Source organism: Delphinapterus leucas, chromosome 6 (assembly GCF_059928025.1).
Source record: "Delphinapterus leucas isolate spDelLeu-1000000601 "Yukka" chromosome 6, BTC_Dleu_Yukka2, whole genome shotgun sequence".
In the NCBI taxonomy this organism is placed as follows: domain Eukaryota; kingdom Metazoa; phylum Chordata; class Mammalia; order Artiodactyla; family Monodontidae; genus Delphinapterus; species Delphinapterus leucas.
Genome location: NC_143134.1, coordinates 50,194,604 through 50,221,524, shown reverse-complemented (window position 1 = coordinate 50,221,524; position 26,921 = coordinate 50,194,604). Strand labels below are relative to the sequence as shown.

Genomic DNA, 26,921 nt, shown 5'->3' with positions numbered 1-26,921 from the left:
CTCGCTCAACTACTGTATCCGGTCGATTGCCTGTTTTGTTAATCCCAAATGCCTAATCTTTTTTGAGTCCCTCCAGATCTCTCCTGCACTGTTTCTTCATTTATTTTTATCTGACATAACTGTATATTTTATATATATAGTCTTTTTCCACTGGAATATAAGTTCTTTGTTCGTTGCTATATTCCCCATGCCTTTCTATTTGCCTGGCACATAGAAAGCATTTATTTAATAAATACTGGGTTTTTTTAAAGATTTTTTTTGATGTGGACCATTTTTAAAGTCTTTATTGAATTTGTTACAATATTGCTTCTGTTTTATGTTTTGGTTTTTTGGCCGTAATGCATGTGGGATCTTAGCTCCATGACCAGGGATCTAACCCGCACCCCCTGCACTGGAAGGTGAAGTCTTAACCACTGGACTGCCAGGGAAGTCCCTAAAATTGTTTAATGAAAAAAAAATCCCCACCAGTCTAAGATTTCTTGCCTAGATCACTGAATCAACACTTACTGGTCTTCCTGCACATAGTTATGCTATTTCGATTAATTGTCCACATGGCAACTAGAGAGAACTTTCTAAAATTTAATTATGTTACTCTCTGATTTGAAACTCATTGATGACTTGCCATAGCCCTTAGCATAAAGTCCCAACTCCCTGTCTTGACTTAAGCCCTTCATGAACTGAAATCCTTCAATTTTTCAGTTTTCTCTCATACCACCATCCACTTTGAACTTTGGGTTCTAGTCATACTTCTCTTATTTGCGCAAAGGTACCATGCTTTCTTACCTCTAGACTTTTAGACTTTACCTCATGCTTTCTTACCTCTAGACATTTTTGCACATGTTGATTATTTTCTCTGGAACACTCACTTTTTCCTTTGTGTGGTTGATTCCTAATCCTTAATGCCTTAGTTAAAAGGCATGTCTTCAGAGAATTCTTTTGACCAATGCCACATGTTCTGTGGTATCCTGTATTACTCTTTTCATAGTAGTTATCCAGTTTACTGTAAGTGCTTATTTAATTTCCTAATTAACCTCTAGAATATAGCTCCTCGAGTGAAAACAATGATGTCTCTGTTGATTTCCATTATATCCTCAGCACCTGGCGCATAGTAGATGCTCAATACTTTTGAAAGAAAGAATCGCGCACACACATACACACACACACACGGGCAGTTTTCATTATTTATGGAGTTTGTATACTTGCTCTCTCACTGAAATTAATTTGTAACCCCAAATTCATATTTGCAGCACTTTCATGGTCATTTGTGAACACACGCAGAGGTGAAAAATTGGAATTCAAATTTGAAAAATTTGAATGCTCGAGTTGCCAGTGGAGGTTGATTAAGGCAGCACTGTGCCTTCCTGCATTAGTTCTCATACTATAAACAAGTATCCTTTTCATGGTATATTATTTAATGTCACTTTTTTTTTTAACCACACTTTTGTGTGTTTTTGCTAGTGCTTTTGCTGTTTAAAATGGCTCCCAAGTATAGTGCTGAAGTGTTGGCTAGTGTTCCTAAGCGCAAGGCTGTGATGTGCCTTACAGAGAAAATATGTCAGTTAGATAAGCTTCACTGAGGCATGAGTTGGCCTTGAGTTCAATGTTAACAAATCAATAATATATATTAAATAACATATTTAAAGAGAAACATACATAAAACAAGGTTATGTATTAGTTTGATGATAAAAGTATCATCAAAGTTGTTAAAAGTATCGTGACCAGAGACTCACAGAAACCTAATCCTGTATTTCCCATAGGAGTTCAGTATTTGCTAACTCAGTGTTTACAATGACTTTTCGGAATATAACTACCACAAATAATGAGAACTGACTATATATGTACTTATAAAATTTTGCTCATAACGTTTCATAACTTGCTTTTTTCTCCACATAACTGTGTGTATATGTCATGCACATATTAAAAATGATGAATCTTTATCTCATATATTATTAAGTAAGAAAAAGAACTATGTGTGTTCTTATGTGTTTGTATGAGAATGGAGACAAATGTGATTAATATACATCGGTTTATGTTGGTTACCTGGGGGGTAATTTTTAAAAAATTTATCTTTGTATTGTCTCACTAGTTGCAGTGAATGCATGTTTCTTGTGCAGATACTCTTGTAAAAAATGCATGATTTTTAATGATTGCATTTCCTTTTGTGTAAGGAATAAAATTTCGACTAATTATGGCCTTGAATCTTCCTGCGTTTCAGATAGTCAGCGTCTACAGTTGGATCTACAAAAAATGGAGCTACTGGAAAGTAAAATGACTGAGGAACAACAGTCTCTAAAAAGCAAAATTAAGCAAATGATAACTGATCTGGAAACATATAATGATTTGCCAGCTTTAAAATCATCAGGTGAAGAAAAGAAAAAGGTAAATGGTAACAGTTCTATGAAATTGTAATTCAAGTTGGTTTTTTCTTGATTAAATTCAATAATATATGTATTTTTTAAAATTTATAAAATTTATTATTTTCAATTGACTATTTGATATATAATCTAAGAAAAAATAAAGAAGTTTACATATATAGTAGGAATTTAGAGTGATTTAAGTTTCAAAACAAAAGACAAACATTGAAAAGCAAGTAATAGTGCACTTCAAATATAAACTTTGTTAAATGCAAATTTGATTACGATATTTCTGTACTTAAGACTTCTCAGTGGCTTTTCATTGCCATTTACATTAATTTAAAGTAAATCTGGGGCTTCCCTGGTGGTGCAGTGGTTAAGAATCCGCCTGCCAATACAGGGGACACAGGTTTGAGCCCTGATCAGTGAAGATCCCACATGCCGCAGAGCAGCTAAGCCTGTGCGCCACAACTACTGAGCCTGTGCTCTGGAGCCCGCAAGCCACCACTACTGAAGCCCGCGCGCCTAGAGCCCGTGCTCTGCAAGAAGAGAAGCCACCGCAATGAGGAGCCCGTGCACCGCAACAAAGAGTAGCCCCCGCTCTCTGCAACTAGAGAAAGCCCGTGCGCAGCAAGGAAGACCCAGTGCAGCCAAAAATAAATAAATTAAATAAATAAATTTACAAAAAAATTTAAAAATAAAGTAAATCTGGTGGAGTACAAACACATATGACAGCCCTAATATGTTATTATTAATATAGTTAATATTAATTTAGCTTATTATAATTAAAAGCATATTTTTACAAATAGGTTTTAGAGTAATTATAGCCTTGGTAGAATTTTATCAGAATATTATTGAAATTGTTTAAGTCAAATGCTGTTTATATTGGTTTACTAGGTATCTGCTAAAGCCTGTTATTTACTTCTGTTTGGATCTATCTAGAAATTGCATCAGGAGAGAACAGTATTATCAACCCGCAGAAATGCCTTTAAAAAACTAATTCAGAAACTAAACACAGAATATGAGACACTAAAAACACAATTGCAAGAAAACGAGACACATTCTCAGGTAAAAAGAAAAAAAAAAGACTGAAATTCATTTCTGTTTTTAGGCTATCTGGCCTGTTCTCTTGATCTATATTTTCACTCCCAAAGCAATCCATTCCTTTTTTTTTTTTCACCTGCTTTATTTACCTTCCAGATTTTCTGGCTTTGAAGATAACTAGATTCTGTATAGTCTCCACTCAGAATGAATTTACTCCTGCTTTCCTGACTTCTGTAAACTTATATCGAAGGCCAACTCTATGCTAGGCACTGTTCTGGGCACAGCCATTATGGTAATGGCTTTTAAAAATTTCAAAAGTAAAGTGTTTTTAATGCAGAAACTTTGCTAATACATAAATGCTGCAGATAACAAAAATGAGCCATAATGACTAATATCCCACCACCCAGGAGATGATTCTGTGTATATGAAGACAGATATTTCTAGTCTATATTTCTATGTTATGTGTACACTTAGTTTATACATGTACATACGTACACATTTATTTCTGTATATTTATAGAAATGGTACCATATTGTACCTATTCTTTGGAAACTTGTTTTTCATTATTAACTATACATCATAAATACTTTCCCTTGTCAGTAGATTTTGTAAAAATATGATTCTATATAATATTTGACTATATGGATATAGCATAATTTACTGAGTCAATTCCAAATTGTTGGACATTTAGGTTATTTCTTGGTTTCAAACTATTCAAATAATGCTATAAAGAGCAGTAATGTTCTTGAATTTCTTTATTTACATCTCTGATTATTACACAGGATGCATAGACAAGCCCCCTTTTCATATCACTCATCCTGTTGATAATTACCTGAACAAGGTCTAAGGTCTTCTACATTGAGAGCTCTTTCTAAGGGCAGAAATGATGTCTCTTTCCCTCACTTTCTTCCCAGCACCGTGCTAGTGGTTGGCACATAATAGGTGTTCAATAAGTATTTGTTGGAGGATTAAATGAAGCATGCGTGTCATAGATAAAATCAGTAATTGTGGTCTGATAAAGGTTGGTCATTCTCACATCTAATTATCTACATTAGCAATTTGCAACTATGATTTATTAATGCTAAATGCATTAAATTTTTTCTTCCTTCGTGTAGTAATATGATGATGATGATAGACAACCATCATTAACATTTTGATATAATATCCTTGTAAATTTTTTTTCCTTTGCAGTTATACACCCTTAATTATATTGTTTTTTACAAATAATGAAATCATTCTATGCATATGCTCTTTAAGCAATTGTTTTCTTAAGTGTTTTCAAGCGCTTTTTTTGATGATATTTTTATGGCATCAGCTATTTCATTGTGTGGATGTACCATTTAAAAAAAAGACAAACCTTATATTCTTCTTGAAAGGGGTGGACTCTCATCAGAGTTTGCCACAACTACTAAAAACTTAGAAGTCACTAATTTACATACTTCAAATTTATTCGTCAGTTACTCTGTCTCTACTTTGTAATATACAGGCCTGGATATAGACTTGTGAATAGCAAAATTATCCTAGTCTGTTTAGAGTGGGAATGGATACTGGAGAAGAAACATAAGAAAAAGTTTATGAGGCCATTGTCTTATGGTTCATAGGAAAAAATACTGATATTTCATATGGATTTTTGGCCCTCCTCTTCCACTGAATGGATGATTTAAAGAGGAAAACATTTGACAAACACAATTTCTTAGAGCCAGTCAGTGGCTACCTCATTTATTCCCACATTAAGGACTAATCTTATTTGTAACCCCACGTACAGGAATTTGTAACATAAACCACAACTTACAATGCTTCTCTGTATTATTTGTTGCCTTTTGTGAATCTCAACTGTTTGAATCACATCCTGGTCTCCCTATCTTTTGCAGTTATTTACTCAAAAACTGGCTTTTGAGATCGGTAATTTATACAATAGACCTTTTTTTTTTGAGTGGTTATTGATTTGAAATCATTTAAACACATTTATATTGGAACAAACTGTAAAACTCCTAGAAATCATAGGGGAAAAGCTCCTTGACGTTGGTCTTGGCAACAAGTTTTTTATTATAACACGAAAAGCACAAACGACAGAGGCAGAAATAAATAAGTGGGTCCACATCAAACTAAAAAGTTTCTACATAGCAAATGAAACAACAAAATGAAAAAGCAGGATGGGAGTAAATATTTGCAAGTTATATGTCTCATAAGGGGTTAATATCCAAAACATATAAAGAACTCAACAGACTTGTAAAATAAGTTGTAGGGAGAAAAAGACAGATGTGTGCTTCATAACATCCTTGGAGCTTTAAAGGCAAGTAACTGAAATAGATGTATAATATAGAAGGAATTTGACCATCTGACACAGTGTTGCTTTTATATCATTATTCATGTAGCACTTAAGGGGTCTGCTGCATTATAAGGCCACCCCTTTGTATGAAACAAAGAGGAAAAATTTGGTACTTGACTTTGCAAAAGGTTATTAGAGATTTATTGTCAAAAAATGCTGACTGCTTCCTTAAGTCCATCTTAACTTCAAGGTTCTGTCAGGGGAAGCTAGATCTGATTTAGTAGCATTAAGTCACAGCACATACAGTTCATATAATTAATTAGTTATGATTCATCCTAATATCTAGATTTATCTCTTTGGAGGAAACAATGGGATGGATGCTACATTAAGGCTGAACTTATGCCCTTAAAATAATTTTAACATGAGATTAGAAAGAAATATTAATAATGCTGTTTCAATTATCAGATTTTTAAAAATGATTATTACTTCTTGGAAATGTCCAGGCAGAACATTATTTTAATGTTTCATTTTTCAGACTGTCCTTTGTTTAGGAAAAAAACTATGTGCATCTTAAAAAAGAAAGACCATAACCCAGAGTTACAAGGTTAATTAAATCAGAAAAACAATTTAATTCTATAACAGTAAAATTGTCTTTGGAGGAAGCAACCATCAATATAATATCCACATTAGCTTCCTGTTGATGCAGAAATTATTGTAACAGTGCCAGCTTTTTACCAGCCCTCTTATAATCTTCACACTGCAGCTCGGCTCTTATCACAGCCTGTGGAATTAGACAGGAAATTTAGCCCTGGAAATAAGGAAGTTTCTCCTATATAGCTGAACCTTTGCAGTATTAGAATATATAGTACTTTTGTGGCATTAGACCTTCAGGTTTCAAGGAGAGATTCCTATCATGTCCCATTCTTCTGTTTTAAGTTCTTTTAGGAAAGGGAAAAATCATAAATTGTCTTTCAGTTGGTATGTTCATTGGTATAATAAATAATTTCCAATTAAAGTAAACAGAGTAAACCTGTTGTCAAGTTCAGCATTGTATTTATTATTGTATTACTGTTATTTAATTTTTTTTAATTTCTTTTTTGTCTATCATGGCTTTATCTCAATAAAATGCAGGGAGTTGAAAAGATTTAAAATTGGGGGTGTTTTTTTTCTTATCATCTCAAAGGGGTGTATAATTGTTTTGAATATGGGCACTGGTTAACATTTTTCTTTTGTGTTTTTAGCTTACAAATTTGGAGAGGAAGTGGCAACACCATGAGCAAAATAATTTTGTGATGAAAGAATGTATCCTTTAAAAAACTGCGAATGAGCTTGACTGAGTGGTTTTTTTTAGGAATTTCTTTAAAGACTGAAATGAAATTCAGTTCAACATCAAATACCTAATATGTACAAAACACTGGCTAAACTATGTGGGAAATAAATGAATAAGACTTAGTTTCCATTCTATGATTGTGTGTGTGTGTGTGTGTGTGTGTGTGTGTGTACACCAAACTAATAGAAAGCAGACTGTACAAAGCCATAGTGCAGCATAGTGATTAAGTGTACAGGTTTTAGAGTCAGGAGATCTAATTTTAAATATTGACTCTACTACTTATAGGTTATGGACTTTGGACAGTTTACTTAATTGTTTAAACCTCAATTTTATCATCTCAAATACAGTTAATACTTCCTTCTCATAGAGTTGTTGGGAGAATTACATATAACCATATATATGTATATGTATGTATGCATGTATGTATAGTCATTTGTTGTTATTTATAATGCTGTACCTTGGATATCTGGGCAGCAAAGGGAGAGATAAACCAAGTAGTGTCATGAGAAATTTGACCTTCAAGCTCATCTGTGTTTCAGCCAATTCAGCTTCATCTACCAAGATAGTACTTATGTCCCATCTTATTTCTATCAAGATAGTTCTTATATTCAGTCTTCGTGCTTGTCTTTTTGTATGGACATAGAAGGAAGCAGCTGCTGAGGACAAGTATTGTGGAGCTGTAAGAAACATTTCCCCAAAGGTTGTTTCCTAGTCCCCTTTTGACCTATTTACGGACATCTCTGCTTAGAGAACTAGATCCTGACTCACTGGTTGCATAGGTTCTCCTCTAGGACACTACTGAACATCAGCTCAGGGCAGCATGGACCCCAGCTTACCTCCAGATGAGATGCTCTAAGGGCTTTATTCCCAGTGGTTGTGCAACTTATTTTAGAAGCAGAAGATTCCCATTCACAGTATGATAAAGTCCAGAATTCTGGTTTTGTGCAACATAAAGTAGGTGATTTTGAAACAGTGAAGTCTAGAGACTTGCCTGAAATCCTATGTAGTACTCTAAAGGACATAGTTCTTCTAAACATTGAGTTGTTCTATGACCAGATTAAGATTGAGATGAATAAAATGTTAACTCTAAAAAAGATTTTATACCATAGGTGAACTTTTTTGAAACAAGTTTTGCCTGGCCTTTTAGGTTTCAATTGATGCTTAATCTGTTTTTTTTAATAACTATTCTAATTGTGCTTTTTTGTGCCATCTTCAGTTTTCAATAGGAAAAATACTAGTACAATTTGGGTCCTTTCTGAGTCACAAAATTAGATTAATATTTGTTTTGATACTGTTTCCCCTTAACTCATGTAATTAGTCATAGCAGCCAAGAGTCAAGAGAGTGATTACCGGCCAATTATGAAGAATGTGACCAAGCAGATTGCAGAGTATAATAAAACCATCATGGATGCTCTACATAGCATGAACAGAAACTGAGTCTGAACCAACTACAAGTCTCTATAGAAATATCCTTTTGCTGCTAAACTTCATACATGCCGGCTGAAAAATAATAGCTTACCCTTGAAGAGTTTTACCTAAAATTTTTGAATGTTACTATTTTTGTGGCCTCTTTGAAGTGTGAAATTTTAAATAGTATAATAGTTTAATAAATAGTTTACTTATAAAAAAGTATCGTCTCCTTTTATACTTGTATTTGTTTTGCGTGGGTGATAAAATGTCTCAAAGAACCAGGAGAAAAACAAAAAGTGGCCATTGTTACTCATTTAGTTGGTATAATACATCTATGGCAGCACATGAGATCGTCTTTTCATATGTCAAGCCTAGGAGGGGTGTATGGAGTATGATTCTGATTTAGCACTTATCAACCTTGCCAATTTTTGCTTCTAGAAAAAGTGAGAATAGAAGGGAGATATTTAGTTTTGAGCTTTACTTCTCAAATAGGGTATATTTGATGTGTTTTAAGATATATAAAGTCACATATATATTTTTATTTTATATATCATATTTTATATATCAGTTATTCCTAAAGATTTCGAATTAAGACTTTTAATCTTTGCATTTTTAAAATACTTTCTCACATGTAAATATTTGCTAGGAAAAACATGAAATTTAAAAGAAATGTTGTACTTATGGCCGGCTCTTCTGGACTATGGCTACTGCTGTTCATTTCCACCCTGGAGTATACATTCACTCTTTAGTATTATAGGAGGACTTAAGTAGATTAATTTATAAGCATTGCTAGAACATTTGAAAGGAGAAGGTGGAAGGAGTAGAATTGTGTTATAGGAATCTGGGAGACATTATGGTAACTAAAGATGTATCCTCTCTTTTGGGCAGGAATGAGTCACCTTGCATATGCACCAGCATAAAATATTCCTTAAAACTATCCTTCCTTTGCTCTGATATCATGTTCATCAAGTTATTCTTCTTCTCAGTATTCATGAAAACAAGCGTATTAGTTTCTTTTTTAAAAGGCTTTATTGAGATACAATTTATATACGAAAAAATACCCATGCATGTTGCTTTCTTGAAGTAAATATTTATCACTAAATTATTCAACTTTAGTTCTGTGTGAGTTTAGGTAGAGGGGTGAACACTGTTGAGTTTGATTAATTCTGAATTACTAGTATGGCTGAAGATCTTGCACAGTGATAAGTTCATTTAGGTGGCATTCATAAAGTGTGCTCTTCAGATCCTGAGCTCCTCAGATTTTTAATAGGTGTTATACCACCAAAGGATTCATAGTCAAAGGAATTTGGGAAACATTATTTGAAACAAAGGTAAATTGTTTTCTTTCTTCTTGACTGCTCAGAACCCTTAATGTGCTAATGTGCAATAAGTTCAAGAAGAGTATATACTATTAATATTAGGGTCTTTTTTTCTGAGTAGTGGGATTGTGGGTCTTTTCATCTTCGTTGGACTTCCTGATACGTTCTCAAAATTTTCTGTGATGTACATATAATACTTAGACATGCAATAAAAATTCAAATAAAGTCATATATACAGTTAGTACTTTAACTTGTAGAAAGGACATATGATAGTTAAGACAACTCTGTAGTCATTGAACTAGAACTGAACCAGTCTTTACCCAGAAAGGAAGTAGGAGGAAAATCGCCTATTCATTAAATATATGCATTTGCATTATAACAATGTGAAGTTCGGCAGAAAAAAAATTTGAAAATTTCTTGAAAAAAGCAAGGTTCTCAACTTCCATTCTAAATTACTCATATATGATATTTGGGGAACATAATTGAGCAGGATTTCTTTAAACTAAAACGTGTTATCTGAGGGAAATTCTTGACTAATGTCTCTTCCTTCCTCTCAGAGCTTTTCAACAAATCCAACAAGAATATTCTCTCTGCTGGGATAGACCTGGAGGCTACTATCTGCATGAACCGGCTCTTCCTCAGTCAGTCACATTGCTCAGTGAGTTTCATTCCTGTTAAAATAACACCTTGTAAGTCATGTGGAAAGAAGCTGCAGACTGAACAAACATGCTGAATAGTCTTACTAATGAACATCAACATGGGAAAGCTAGCAAGTCTTTGTTTTTCCCATCCTTATCTTTATCAGTAAATAAACATGAGTTCTTTATACTCTTTTTCACTAATGGGAGTCCCTGATTTGGACCATATTCTGGTTTGTGTTAATGTGTAGAATTCAGGCAGGGTGAGAGGATTAGAGCATGGAGTAATGCTGTTCATACTAGAGATGAAAGAAGATAGAAGATAATAGAAGCTCCAGGGGCTCTTGCTGTCCCCCTGCGCAATTTCTCTGTTGTTCTTTCCTTTAGTTATATGATTCCAGCATAAACAACCTTAATAAATTAGAATGTTTAGGCTTGAAGTAAGAAGAAATCAAGATGGACTACTAGAGAGTACCTTTTTAAATAAAAGCAGGTTGTGTCTTTAAATTGCAGATTCATAGTTCGAGAACTGAGATTAAACATCTTTAAAAAGACCAGTTTTAATACAAAGGTAGAAAAGCTAGGAAAGACAGATAAACAAAATGAAGAAAATAAATTACTTCTGATCACACTAGTCTCTAGATGTGCATCTATATGTCTTGTCACACATATCTATTTTTCATTATATACTTATGTATTTTTAATAAAATTAATATACTGTTCTTAAACTTACTTTTGCTATTTATAGTTTTGCAGACATTTGTTTGTGTCATTATATATTCATGTACAACAATATGTTAAATTGCATATTATTTTATTATAGGAATACTGTCTGAAAACAAACGCCATGTTATTGAATGAAGTTTAAGGGGTGGGGTTAAGTGTAAGCTTTGACTAAGGTAACTGAGTTTGAATCACAGCTCCACTACTAACTTGTCATATGACCTTGGGAAGTTACTTAGTCTCTGAATTTCAGTTTCTTCATCTATAGAATGAAGTAGCAGTGCTTAACTCATAGGATTGAGTCAAAGAGTATGCTGGGTCCAAGGCTTTTGACACAAAAGGCTCTTAGAAAGGTGGCGTGCTTAGCAGTGTGCAAGAGTGCTTGTTTTCCTGCACACTCACCACTGCCTGCGTTTTCCAGGTTGACGTTGCACTACCTCATTTGTTTTAGTTTTTTTAAGTAAACCAAACTGCCTCCATTACTACAACTAGAAACCTTGTGTTTTAATCAAGAAAGCACAATGCAGAATGTGTTTTCATACTAAAAAAAGAAAACAAAATATTTTTAAAACTATTAAAAATATTTATTCATTATAACTTTGTAATAACAAAAGCTTAATGCTTACTGCTTATATTTAGAAGATAAGAGATTATACTTTGCTGCCTCAATATCTTCTCTCATAACCTATTGTAATGAATTGCTGCTCTGAAACCTGACTGTATAACCTTAAGGGGCATAGGAATAACCTGTGTATAAATAACCTAATCAGTAAACAAGGCTCTTCTGCCTGGTCACTTTATCCTCCTCGAGGTCAGAGTGATTACACATAAGGAGAAGCTGTGTCATGGGAGGGAAAATAACACCCATTGGAGAGTCTAGTATAGAAGAGAGTTTGGAGGAAGCATGAGTCAGAAGGATTTGAGTGGTCTCCTACCTAAAAGAGGCTTAGACACACTAGATGAGCACTTCACAAGAAAAATATAAAAACTAAAATGAGATTTTCAAAATTAATTTCTTTCATTTCAAAATCTTTTTGTAAAACGGTATTTTTACCATGATAACAACATAGTAATACCATGGAAGAAAGCAAACTTAATTGATTAGAATTGTATTTGGCATAGGGTCAAGAAAGAACTTCTACTAGCCAAACTGAAATATTATTTTTGTGTTGTCACTTTCAACAGATAAACTCACCCTATTAGAGGAAGTCTCAAATGACATGACGGTGAAAATACTTGGAAGGCAGCTATGCTCATCACTATACCACCAACACTAAAGGTGAAAATATTTGATACAGTCCATAAGCTCAACCTGAATTTTTTTTTTTTTTATCAAAGGAAACCACAGTTCATTTTTAAAAGCCTCTCTCAATCTTTAAACAGCTTCTTGTTAAAATGAACTTTCCCTCTGTTTACTGGAGTGAGGGAGGGCCACCTTAGAGGCCAACGATTACCACTCCATCCCCGCCCCAGCCAAGGACAAAGCAGGGACCTTGTGTCTCAGGATTAGGGGAAATGGTTAAGAAGGAGAGGAAGAGAAAATTGCTTTTCCAGCCTCTCTGACTTCCCATGTAGCCTACAGAGAAAAGCAAGCATCCCTTGGGAGGAAATAACAAAAGTGCCAAACAGTAGATGGATGGATGGTGCCTAAATCCCTGCAGAGTACCAGAGCTCTTGCCTTTGTAAGCCACATAAGCTCTGTCCCTTGCTCATGGTGGTTATCAGAAGGCCAAATGGACATTTACTACCAATTGGCCCTACCTCCCTGGGGGCCTCTAGCCTTGAAGATGTTCCTTGGCTCAGTTCCTTTTTCTGCCAGAAATATCAAAGTCAGAGAAGGGGGGCTGGTGAAGCTGTAAAAGTCCAGCTGCCTTGTTTCCTTTTTCTGTGGCACACTTGAGGTAGCCATTTAGTCCATAAGAGGTATCCATAAGAGACCCTAAGAAACAGCTAATTGAAAGAGGTGTCAGGTAATAGATAAGCAAGCTTCTTACAAAACCACTCACCACTGTATTATCTCTAAGGTGCCCCCACGTCAGCCAAAAAAAAATGATAAAAGGCCTCCATAAAATAAACATTCAAAGTTTCTGTGATCCAGTATCTTTTTATTGAGCACAGATTAGATTTCCAGGACAGGTTTCCCGTATCACATACTCTGATTTGTCAGACTTTTGATTCCTAAGAAATTTCATGACCTCACTGTGCACTGGCATCCCCCTCCCTAAACAATAAGCTCAACAAGCCATATCTCTTAATTATCTTCTCAGTAAGTATTAAGGTATGACTTGATGAAAAGAATTTTTTAAAGAGTATATTGGATTGATTGTCTGAAATTCCATACCAAGCTAATGTTTTGACATTATGTGGTCACAGCCTCAGAAATGTAAACAGAAAGGACATTTCCAAATAAAGACTGGAGAGGAGATTTAGTACTAACACATGGCACCTCAGTAAGGAAAACTCGCTGGAATTTTGACTGCCACACAGGTCAGACCCTTTGTCCTGTCATCTGACTTTATCCCTGTTTCATCCATGGTGCTAAAAGCATCCACCATATGAGTATAATTAGTCATTTCTTTAACTTTCCTCATTGAAGCAGCTGTCTGCAAGGATTTTCCTCACTTACTAGAAGAAATAATCCCCCTTCATATAACTCAAGCTAGTCATACACTTCCTGTGGATCTTTTCCTTCACCACCTTTCTCTTCTGCTTGTACATAATGATTGAGGAATGCAGCATAATGGAAAAGGCATGGGACTTTGAGTTTGAAGAAGCACCCATGCAGCTCACTAGCTGAAGGACTTTGGGCAACTCATCCAGTCTCCCTGAGCCTATATCTAGGGTTATTATGAGACTCACATGTATCTAATGTGTGTGAAATTACGTTAGTGTATAAAATACTATATAAATAAAGTAGTAGTTACTATATTCCTTTCACTTGTACCACTACCTGCATGCAAACATATGCATCAGTACCCATTCTTCCCTCTCAGAAGCATAATTGTCCCTTCTCAGAAGCATGTCTTAGAAGCATAGTTTCTAAGTCTTTCTAGAAGTCCCCTCTCTATTCAAGACTAGTTCCTACACTGGTGCTCATCATATCCAGTCCAGATTCCTTATGAATCTTGCTTTATTTTCTATCTTTCATCCCCTTCCTTCTATGGCTTTAGCCTTTCCTGCATTGATTTCATCCGCTCAGTGCAGAAACACGTTTATTTTCCTCCCATTATTTTCACATTTGAAGTTCTTAAAAGACTAGTTTACTTCATACCCCAAGCCTTTTTCCAAACACTACTCCCTGTACTCCACTGAAATTACTTTTGTTAACGTAACCAACGCTGTCTTTTTTTTTTAACATCTTTATTAGAGTATAATTGCTTTACAATGTTGTGTTAGTTTTTGCTGTATAACAAAGTGAATCAGCTATATGTATACATACATCCCCATATCTCTTCCCTCTTGTGTCTCCCTCCCACCCTCCCTATCCCACCCCGCTAGGTGGACACAAAGCACCGAGCTGATCTCCCTGTGCTGTGCAGCTGCTTCCCACTAGCTATCTGTTTTACATTTGGTAGTGTATATATGTCCATGCCACTCTCTCACTTTGTCCCAGCTTACCCTTCCCCCTCCCCATGTCCGCAAGTCCATTCTCTACACCTGCGTATTTATTCCTGTCCTGCCCCTCGGTTCTTCAGAACCATTTTTGTTTTTTTTTTTTAGATTCCATATATATGTGTTAGCATACAGTATTTTTTTTTCTCTTTCTGACTTACTTCACTCTGTATGACAGACTCTAGGTCCATCCACCTCACTACAAATAACTCAATTTCCTTTCTCTTTATGGCTGAGTAATATTCCATTGTATATATGTGCCACATTTTCTTTATACATTCATCTGTCGATGGACACTTAGGTTGCTTTAAGTAGTGCTGCAATGAACATTGTGGTACATGACTCTTTTTGAATTATGGTTTTCTCAGGTTATATGCCCAGTAGTGGGATTGCTATCTTAATTACTAAAGTTAATGGACTCTTAGGTTTTATTCCAGTAAAACTTCTGTGTAGGGTTTAAAATTAGTAACCACTACCTTCTTGAAACTTTGTCTTCCTTTGCATTTTGTGACATCATTTTCACTTAATTCTTCTACCTTTTTGTCTACTCTTCATTCTTTTCCCCAGGCATCTCTTCTGCTTCTACAAGAGGCTTAGGGAATTTTAGCTTGCCAAATTGAATTCTTTCTTCTTGGCTATTGGAATTATCTCAAAGAGTCCTATGTGTCAGGCTGATTTCATACTTTGATAATGATTTTGTGATTAAGATAACTATATAATGAAAATTGGATCATGACTACTTATTTCCCATAGACTTCTAAAGTGTCACTAGATGTAGATAAATTTTAGTACAACTAATGAGTTCAGTTGTGGCCTCATCTAAAGGTAAAAGAAGCCACAGTAGCAGCAATGAAAACAACAAAAACCCCATTATTAAACATTCCCTGAATGCTATTGTTATTGTAAAGTATTGCAGTCATTTGAGCATCTTGTCCTCATCTGGTACTATTGGGCCACAAGTATTTTCTTCTCTCTTTAAGGTAAGGTAGGCACCAGGTGGTAGGAAGAACTTCTCACTCATTTCTACTAAACTATGAGGTCTTTCACCAGGCTGTAAGCTCCCTGCAGACGGGGATTATGTCTTAGTCATCTGCATCCTCTCTGCCAAGTGGACCACTTGGCACATAAGCTCACAGTGAATGCTTATTGAATTGAATTAGTTTGGGTGGGTTACACTAAGCCAAATTGAGAAGGCATGAGAGTCGCTTTGGAAAGTAGTTTGAAAGTGTCTTAAAATGGTAAACATAGAGTTACCATGTGACCGAACAGTTCTACTCCTAGGTATATGTACCTGGGAGAGTTGAAAACATACATTCACACAAAATCTTGTATACAAGTGTTCTTAGCAGCATTATTCATAATAGTCTAAAAGTGGATACAACCCAAGTATCCATCAACTGATGAATGGATAAATAAAATAGGGTGTATAAATATACACAATGGAACATTATTCGGCCATTAAAAGAAGTGTAGGGGCTTCCCTGGTGGCGCGGTGGTTGAGAGTCCGCCTGCGGATGCAGGGCACACGGGTTCGTGCCCCTCTCTGGGAAGATCCCACATGCCGCGGAGCGGCTGGGCCCGTGAGCCATGGCCACTGAGCCTGCGCGTCTGGAGCCTGTGCTCCGCAACGGGAGAGGCCACAGCAGTGAGAGGCCCGCATACCGCAAAAAAAAAAGAAAATTTAGATGAACTTATAGGCAGTTCTCAATAGGGATTTATTTTAACAGCATGATTTTTTGGACACTTGGCAAATTATCAAATATTGTTATTTAATAGTGTGTGAAATAGGCTGGGTTACACAAAAAAACTTACATTGCAGTCTGCTACCTCTTGAGCTCTGCATGAAGCTCTCCCTGCCCCCTTCCCAGCTACACTCTGGCTCCCCAGGCCTTCCTCTCAACCTCACAGATTTCTGGCACTAGTATCAGCAGAGGAAAGACTGAGGATGAAGGCAAGTGGATTAAAACAATGGGGAAGGGAAGAAGACAGAGTAGGCGAAGTACCTTGTGACCTTAAAATAACGAGCCACATTTTCCTGTGTGTCTGGTGAACTGTCTTTAAAGACAATTCCAAAAAAAAAAAAGCTATAAAAATGTTTAAAGGCAACATCCTTCAGCTAGGAGCCTTCCCTACCAAGTTGGCTGCTTTGAAGCTCAACACACATCTGAATTTAACTGAAAAGCAGATTTCAGTACGTTTGGAAGGTGAGGAATGGGAGTGAGGTGAGGATTAGTCTTAGTGTTTGAAAATCATTGTTTATAACTCATATTACAATCTATTGAAATAATTGATAAAAGAAGTAGTGTTCCCCCTGCTCTCAGCTCTTATAAAAAATAATCAGGTCTTCCTGGTTGAGATGGAAATAAATTTCCAATTTTGTTTATTCAGGGTAAAACTCTGCTGTGTGCCTCTAAACTTTTCAAAAATTTTCAGTTCTTTACACGGAAGCAACAACATAGTGAATGAGCAAAGAGTGAAAATTTCATTGCAAGTAAGATTTCTAAGTAGCTGTGGTACACAGAATTAAGATTTTGATATCCTAATCCCCAGAACCTGTGAATATGTTACCTTACATCGCAAAAGAGACATTGCAAGTGTGATTAAAGATTGAGATGGGAAGATTATTCTGGATTATCTGGGTGGACCCAGTGAAATCACAAACCTCCCTTTAAAAGGGAGGCAAGGAGGTCAAAGCCAGAGAAATAAAACATGAGGGTTAGAAGCAAATGTTGGAATGATGTACTTTGAAGGTAGAGGAAGGATCTATGAGCCAAGAAATGCAGGCAGCCTCTGGAAGCTGGGAAAAGAAAGGAAACAGAATCTCCCCAGGGCCTCTAGAAGGATTTAAACCTAAGACTTCTCAGACTTCTGACTTCCAGAACTGTAAGATAATAAATTTGTGTTGCTGTAGACCATTAAGCTTGTGGTAATTCACTACAGCCCAGATTTATGCAACATATGCCACAACCCTCTGCAATTACTTTTTCACCAATTATAGTTTCCATTCTCATACTTATTTGTCATAATTTCATTGCCAATAGCAGGAACTTCTAATGGTGTGAAGTCCATCATATGCGGAAAGCAAAACATATCTGTATATATAAAGCCAAACATACCAGCAAGTAAGGCTGCCTGTTTTCATTTATCAAATTCATTCAACTAATGCTTATTGAATAAAGAAGTGAACAAGACCAACAAAATTTCTGCCCAGATGGAACTTACATCCTAATGGAGGAAGAAACAAACAATGCAAGTTCATGTGGTGATAACTTTTCCTGGTAAATGTCAATACTGGCTGATACTGGAAAATTAAAGTGTCTCTTTGTAAACCCAACTGCCAAGTTCATGAACCCTTTACTACTATAAAATATGTTTTTCCTGAGGCATTCAAGTAAAACCTCCAGGGGTTCTTCAAGACATCTCATCTATTTCATATCAACTTTCTCAAACTTTATGGGATAATCAATTTCTAAAGTGATTAAAGGCATAAGTGAATACCACAGCTTCTGTCCCTAGGACCCATCTCTAGCCTAAATGCGGTGTTCTGACCAACATCCCAGAATAACCCAGGACTGTTTAGTCTCACGTTGGCTCCAGAATGTCTGTATGAGAGGGCCTTAAGGATTGTAATTTCATTGAAAGTGTGGCTAGGAGACTTGTCTTAAAGCTGTATTTGACTAGCAAGCACACTATTTGGGGAATAGTGATATAGATTGGGGGTGGAATTCAAAACCTTCCCCTAAGCTATTCTTTGGTACTGCCACTACAACACAGGTAAATAGAGAGCTGAAGAAGACCTAGTTACTGCCGTGGGCAACTTGGGAGAAGTTCTGGTCCAAATGAAGGGAAGGTTGAGTTCAAGGGAATCAAAAAGCACAGTTAGCTAGACATGTACCAACCAAGTTCTCTTAATGTGCTGCCTTTGCATTACTTGGGAGTAGAGCACCTCCCAACAAAATGTGGAAGTATACTTTTCTTACCTTTATGCCTGAAATAATTAACCAGTAACTATCTCAAGTGACTATAAGTGATATTTAATGGAACTGCACAGGTAGTTTCATACTATGTTTTTGCCCAACAAAATTAAACTCCAAGTAGGAAGTAAGTCTACATGCAAAAACAGATTTAAAATTAAGAGACATCGTTCAGGGACTTCCATGGTGGTCCAGTGATTAAGACTCCACGGTCCCAATGCAGGGGGCCCGGGTTTGAGCCCTGGTCAGGAAACTAGATCCCACATGACGCACCTAAGACCAGCGCAGCCAAATAAATAAATAAAAAAAAAAAAAAAAAAGAGACAGCCTTCATTCCTTTATTTCCCTTAACTTTTATATTCAATTTAACAGCAGCTTCTAAAACTTTATCTCCAAAATATCACCTGTTTAGTCTATTTATTTTCATTTCTTTTATTATAATCCCAGTTCAAGCCACCATCATGTTTTAGTTAGACCTTAACTTTGTTCAGTTAAGGTCTAAGCAAAAGTTAAGGACCCTTGCCTCTCTACAATCCATTCTTTAAGAGCAGCCATGATAATACTTTTGATTTTGTTGAAAAAAATTTAAAACTCAGTAAATACAAAGAATTTTACAACAAATGTTAGTGTACTCACCACCTGGAATTAGTAAGTTATTAATATTTTGTCTTTACATATGAATGACATTACAAATATGATAAAAATAGGTATTACATGTATGGTGATGTCGTCTTTGTTTCTTTCTTCAGCCCCATAGCCCAGAACTAATCACCATCTTAAATTTGGTGTTTATCCCTCAAGGCTGTTTTTATACCTTTACTTGATATATGTGTTTATAAACAAAATATAGAATTGTTTTGTATGCTTAAAACATCTATATAAAAGCTATCATTCTGCACCTTCTTTTTTTCGACTGAACATTACTTTGTTGAAAGCTATCCATGTTTATTCTTACAAATCTTGTTTATTCATTTTAATTGCTGTGTATTGTATTCCACTGTATGAATAAAATACAACCTACTCTTCAGTTTTGCTACTGATTTATGTTTAGGTTGCTTTATATTTTTCTCTATTACAGTGCTCCAGTGAACATCCTGGTATGTGACTTTTTGTGCTCATGCATACAACTTTCATTACTTGGGTGTAGAATTGCTAGATCATAGGGTGTGCATGCACATTTTCAGTTAGCTCTTTCCAAAGTAGTTGTGCTGATTTACAGTCCCACCAATCAACTCCTGAACTTGGTATTTTCAAACTTTAAATTTTTTCAAATTGTTGTTTTAATGGGATTTCCATGATGACTAGTGAGGTGAAGTATCTTTTCACGTGACTCTTGGACATTAATTTTTCTTCTGTGAATTATCTGTTCATATCTATTACTTATTACTGTTTTGGATCCTAATTATTTACACCATATATAGTTTAGTTATATCTATATCTATATATTGATATATATCTCCCAAATATCTTCTCTCAGTCTATGCCTTATCTTTTCACTTTATGTAAGATGTTATTTGTATTTCAAAATTTTTAATTAAAGTAATTTTTAAAATTATTTCATTTATTTTTTATTTTTGGCCATGTTGGGTCTTCGTTGCTACGCGTGGGCTTTCTCTAGTTGTGGCCAGCGGGGGCTCCTCTTCTTTGTGGTGTGCAGGCTTCTCACTGCGGTGGCTTCTCTTGTTGCGGAGCACAGGCTCTAGGCGCGTGGGCTTCAGTAGTTGTGGCACACGGGCTCAGTAGTTGTGGCTCGCAGGCTCAGTAGTTGTGGCACATGGACTCAGTAATTGTGGTGCACGGGCTTAGTTGCACCGTGGCATGTGGGATCTTCCCAGACCAGGGCTCGAACCTGTGTCCCCTGCATTGGCAGGTGGACTCTTAACCACTGCGCCACCAGGGAAGACCCTAAAGTAATATTTTTAAAACACAAATTAGATCACAGTCTTCCCCTGCTTAAAACCTCCAGTGACCTCCCACTGCTAAACATTTTGCCTTGACCCGCAAATCTGTTCTTCGTGATCTTGGGGAAGCCTTTTCTGATCACCCAGTCGAACACAGCCCCCCTCCTCCCACCCGGCAACACTCTATTTACATCATCCTGTTTAATTCTCTTCCTGGCACGTATGTTTTTATCTCTTCATGGTATGTTCTTAAGTGTTTGATTAATTCCCCCCACCACCACCCCCCGCTAGCCTACTTCAGCGCAACTAGAATTTGAGCTTCATAACAGACAGGACTTTGTCTTTTTTACGTGGTACCCACCAGTGCCTTGAACAATGCTAGTGCACACTTAGGTTTTTATTAACAAAATGAAACAATGACCTTACCATAATTCTGTACAGTTTGTAGTATATATTGGTATATAATAGAATGTGGACCCATCCTCAGTAATGCTTAGAATAATGCTTTGTATATGGTAGGTCCTCAACAGATATTTTTTGATAAATGGATGATTGTTTTTGTCATTATCATAAAATTCTGAATTAAGAAACTTAAGCTCAGTGTTAGATAATTAAAAAAAAAGTGTTGCATAGTGAACAAAACTAGATAAGCAGCACTCATCATAGCATTTTTCTTGATGGGGTTTCCTTCTTTCCAGATATACTGCATATTATAGAAGCCCTACAACCAGACTTACATCAGCTAAGAAGTTTGGGATATCACTACAACAGCCTTTCCAGGAGAAGAAAGGGTTACAATACAGAGGAAATCTGGTTTCAGAACAATGGGGAACACATATAGAATAGTGGTTAAGAGCATGGGTTCTGGAGGTAGTCAAATCCGGGTTTTATTCCTGGGTCTGCCACTGGTTAGGGTAACCCAGGACCACCTACCTTCTCTAATTCTCAGTTTTAGCAACTGCAAAATAAGGAAAACAATGTCTTCTTTATAGCATATAGATGAAATGAACTGATACAGTAAAGCATCTGCACAGTGCCTGCCACCAAAGTGCTCAATAGTAACAGTTAATATTATTAAATGGAAGTTATTATATATTCCCAGATGTTATATAATGGAAATACAGAGATTTTAACTTTTAATGGCATTTTAAGACTACAGTCTGGTTATAATGTACTGAGGAATACTTTTTCACTGTAAGAACAAATTGCCTTAGATGATTTACTTCCTGTCTTGGCTTCTAGTTTTCATTGATGAATTATTATAGATTTGTGTGAATTTCAAGCAACATTGACTAAGCTTTTTATTTTTAAAAGTTCATTACTTTACTGATACATTTATATAAATATACATAACATTTTAGATAATGCATAAATGTGATCATATACATGTTTTCATAGTGAAGTTTTTTTTAAATATCTCTCTCCCCCCTCTTGAGCCTCTTTACACCCCATTCCCATAGTAGCCCGTGTTAATAGCCTAATATGTATCCATTCATTTTTTTCTCTTGATTTATACAATTCTGTGCAAACCTATTAATTAATATACTTATATACTATGCAAATACAGGGTTTTTTGATTATTAATTTAAAAAATGAGACCATATTCTCAAGCATGTTGCTTTTCTCACCCAGCAATGCCCAGAGGAACAATTCACTTGGGTATAATGTGAATTCATATTTTAATGGCAATACAATATTCTATGATTTAGATATAACATTATGTATTCAGCAATCCCCCAACTGCTGAGCATTCATTTTGTTTCCATTTCTGGCACTACAAATTATGCTACAATAAACATATTTATATGTCTTTACCTACTGATGTGTTTATTTCTTTGGGACAGATTCCCAGGAGAAGGATTGCTAGGTTGGAGGACATGTTTATTTTTAATTTTAATAGATATTGACAAATCTTTTCTACCAACAGTAAGAAATGTAAAAACATTTTGTGTCACTTTTACAGAAAGTGGCACTTGTACATAGTAGTGTTGTAGCAATAAATGTGACATCTTTTTTTAAAAAAAGAACAATAAACTTCTGGTAAGGAAGTTTCAAACAAAAGAAGCATTCCATTGGACTATGTCCTCCTTTTTTAATTACTGTAATTGGGAAGTCGAGTTGGGTAGGGGATGGGGGCAGGGAGCAGGAGACTTGAAGAAGAAAGGGTGGTGAAATAGAAATCCTTCCACGTTTACTTTCATCAGTAGGTGACTTTCCCCTCCGCAAGTGGGCTGTCCTAAAACAGGATGTCTGAGCATCCTGGTAATACACGGTCATATGGCTGTTACACACTTTTTCTTGCAAGTTCAGTGGCTTCGTATTCTTTTGGCTAAATGTTTTGTGGTGTACAGAATGCTGAAATATAACACTTAAACATTTTTCACTAATTTCCTCTGGTAAGAAGATAGTCTATCATGTGAAAGTTTAGATGATGCTATCAAGTCCTTCAGGAAGTTCAAAGTTAATTGCTCAGTTCACTAAATTTATACTGTATCTTTGTAGGGAGTAGAATAAAATACCATCATTTACTTATTGGAATGAAAAACATCTTGATAAATTTTCAAACTGTTCCTGTTAATAGGAAGAACACTAATAGACGCTAGTTAGCATTTTGAAAATTTCTCCTTTAGTAATTTCCATGAGGAAATGTGAGTTCTGTGCATAGTAGATATATAATGAGTAAGAAATATTTATATACTTAATTTGCACATTTACTTTAAAAATATGATAGATGAAAATTGGCTAAAAAGGAAACTGGTCAAAATGGTAAAAACTTAAAACTGTAAAACCTCTTTCCTACGTATCAGCAGGAAAAGAGCCTGATTAATTCATGGTCAAGTGAGCTAATGACAAAAGATAGCATGAAGATGAAATTTGAAACAAAGTAGATATAAAATTTAAATTATTTCAAGAATAAATCAAACACTCCTACAAATATGTTTCATTAAACATGAAAATATAGTTTTCAACATAATTTTGTCGAAGTATTCTTAGCTTGCTTTCTGAACACATTGAGAAACTTAGGTAATGAAAATACTACCTTAATTTCTTATCACTTTCGTTTTCTGGCTTCTTGCATTATTGTTGTACTTAAGATGAGAGCATTCTGGAAAATATTTATATATATTTTACTGAGAAATTTGTCAACTTTTAAAAGGACTAAGAGTCGATTTTACAGTTTTTAAAAAATATAACATTAATTCATATTAAGTGGTGATATGTTCATGAAAAAGGCGAGAGATTCTTACTCTGTTCCTGCAAAAAGAGGCAGGATATGTAATATTCTTTTTCAGTACCGTTGGGATTGTCTTTCTTCGTCAGCTCTAGGTTTGGATAAGCTCTAGGCCTGGTCTTCATCAGGTTTCCACTGAACTGAAGAGAAAGGAGTGAAGGTACAACCAGGCATGTCTCACAGAGTGGGAGGGGCTAAGAAGTACCATATCTCTTCTTTTAAGTCTAAATCTTCAAAGAGGATAATGATTAGAGGGTAGTTTAAACTATCAAGCCAAGGAAATGCACACACCTAATACCTAACTGTCAAAGGGACGATTCACAACTTGGTTGCATAACTGGAGGAGAAAAAGAATATTTGGGATTAGAATAAACAAACATATATACAAACAGTTGTACAAGATCTGACAAAACTCCAAGCAGTTCTTCCCATAATTTGGAGGATTTTTTAAGAAGGGTGCCTAGACATCCAAAGCTTATCTAATAACAACTCAAATTCAACACAAATCAAGCAAATTATCTTCCTAACCTGCTCCTCTGCTTTTGACGCCTTTTCTGTATGACAGAGCCTATTAACTGTGTTCTATTTATAGTTTGTATTCTGTTATTCTATCTGTATTTTTAGAGAAATCAGAACAGGAAAACCTCACTGAATTAACTCTAATAAATTTTATGTAATATAACCTCTCCAGACTTCAGTTCCTCATTTGTAAATGAGGAATCAAGCCATGTAGGTCAAAAGAATATAGAACTTCGAAACCAGAAACATCTGTTCATACCCCAACTCTGCCATTTACCATGTGTGTTGTCTTGGAAATTTTAGCAGGTTATCTGCATCAGTCTCCTTGTTTTTACATTTTTTGACTTAATGATTTATCTGATAATGTTTCCATGTTTGCTGACATATTGAAGAAAGTTAAATATTAGCTTTAAGAGAGCCATAAAATTAGTAGACATAGATTGCATAGCTTGTATATATTGTAGTGTTTAAAAAAAAAATTAGAGTTGAAAGGCTCCTAGGAAAGTGCTTCAATCCACTTGACTCTCTCCACAGCCATGTTCCTGACTGCCTCTAGCTGCCTCCACCTGAAATGTCCTCCTCCCCATGTCTGTTATCTATTTTCTAGCCTCACTTCAAAGCCCAACTCAAGTCTCATCCTCTCGCTGAAACCATATCTGAATATTTCAATGAAAATTAAACAATAATTGAAATTTCTGTAATAACAATACTTAAGTTCATTATGTATTTCCACCCTTAGCAATGTATAATAAACTATTTGTTTTCCACGCATGACTTGTGCTTATTCATTCTCTTATTTACTTCCTGTAAACTGATTGAAAGTCTACTACATACTCTGAGATCTAGGACTTTATGTAATGTTTCTTTGTAAAATGGGAATGGAAATTCCTATTTCTTAAGGTTGTGGAAAATTGAATAAGATAATATATATGTAAGTGCCTGGCCTGTGTTATGATTTAAATGTCTTTTTTCTTTCTTTTTTGTCAACAGCTATTTTCTGAAAATTTTTTAAAAATGGACTTCTTAACTTGTTCTCAAAAATTAAGGATACCATATGAAGAAAGCAGGTTTCTTTCTTTGTCAAAGGAAACATATTGTAACTACCCCTGTCATTTTTATTAGAGTATTTCGGTATCTACTTGGAGATGTCCCTTGAAAAGGTGTTCTAACTTTATACATTAATAGAATTCCATGATCTAATGTCTGGAATACTGGGACAAAAATAGTAAGGAGACTCCTTTTTCCCCACTTCCTTATGTGAGGTTGTTTCATACAATTGTAATACAGTTCAATTCTTTTGTTACATTCTGTATACATTCTGAGATCCCTTGGCCTTCTAAACAATTTTTTAAAATTTGCATGCAGTAAGGTTCACTCTTGGTTCAGTAAAGTTCTATGGTTTGACAAATGCACAATGTCATATATCTACCATTACTATATCATATGGAACAGTTTCACTGCCCTAAAAATCTCCTGTGCTACTCATATTCATCACTCTCTCCAAACCCCTGGAAACCACTGATCTTTTAACTATCTTTATAGTTTTCCCCTTTCCAGAATGTCATGTGATTGGAATCATATAGTATATAGCCTTTTAAGACTGGCTTTTTTAATTTAGTAATTATGCATTTTAGATTTGTCCATATCTTTATGTGGCTTGAGAGCTCCTCCTTTTTATCACTTCATAGCATTCCACTGTATGGATGTATCTGAATGTTTAAAAAATAGCATCCTGCTCTTGCTTCATGCATGCAGTATCTTTTCATATATTTCTTTTTTATTGAAATATAGTTGATGTACAATGTAATGTTACAGGTGTACAATATAGTGATTCACAATTTTTAAAGGTTGTACTCCATTTATAGTTATTATAAAATATTGGTTATAGGCTTCCCTGGTGGCGCAGTGGTTGGGAGTCTGCCTGCCGATGCAGGGGACGCAGGTTCGTGCCCTGGTCTGGGAAGATCCCACATGCCGCGGAGCAGCTGGGCCCGTAAGCCATGGCCGCTGGGCCTGCGCGTCCGGAGCCTGCGCTCCGCAACGGGAGAGGCCACAACAGTGAGAGGCCTGCGTACCACAAAAAAATAAAAAAATAATAATAAAAAAAAAATATATATATATATAGGTTATATTCTCCATGTTGTACAATATATCCATATAGCTTATTTTATACATAGTAGTTTGTATCTCTTAATGCCCTACTCCTATATTGACCCCTGCCCCTTCTCCCCACTGGTAACCACTAGTTTGTTCTATGTATCTGTGAATCTCCTTCTTTTTTGTTATATTCACTAGTTTGTAGTATTTTTTAGATTCCACATATAAGTGATATTGTACAGTATTTGTCTGTGTCTGTCTGACTTATTTCACTTAGCATAATACCCGCCAAGTCCACCCATGTTGTTGCAAGTGGCAAAATTTCTCTCTTTTTTATGGCTGAGTAGTATTCATATATATATATATAAAACACATCTTCTTTATCCATATATATTTCTGATATTCATATAATCCTTTAAAAAATTTTTGCCATTTCCTTCTTCCTTAGTAGTCTCTGTTTCTGCCAAGATGCTTTTCCTCTGGCCTTTCTGTAGGCCTG

The 26,921-nt window shown here is 35.5% G+C and overlaps 1 protein-coding gene across 3 annotated transcripts in view; it reads left to right on the top strand.

The window, feature by feature from the left end:
- Positions 1 to 26,347, top strand: part of IFT74 (intraflagellar transport 74) — a 96,312-nt gene extending 69,965 nt beyond the window's left edge. For all 3 annotated transcript variants that reach the window (XM_022551699.2, XM_089913119.1, XM_022551700.2), the window contains 4 exons: positions 2,216 to 2,379; positions 3,297 to 3,422; positions 6,909 to 6,969; positions 8,316 to 26,347. In XM_022551699.2, coding sequence (XP_022407407.1) covers positions 2,216 to 2,379; positions 3,297 to 3,422; positions 6,909 to 6,969; positions 8,316 to 8,434 — 470 coding nt within the window. In that variant the 3' untranslated portion in view covers positions 8,435 to 26,347. The remainder of the gene's footprint in view (positions 1 to 2,215; positions 2,380 to 3,296; positions 3,423 to 6,908; positions 6,970 to 8,315) is intronic.
- Positions 26,348 to 26,921: the final 574 nt, after the last annotated feature.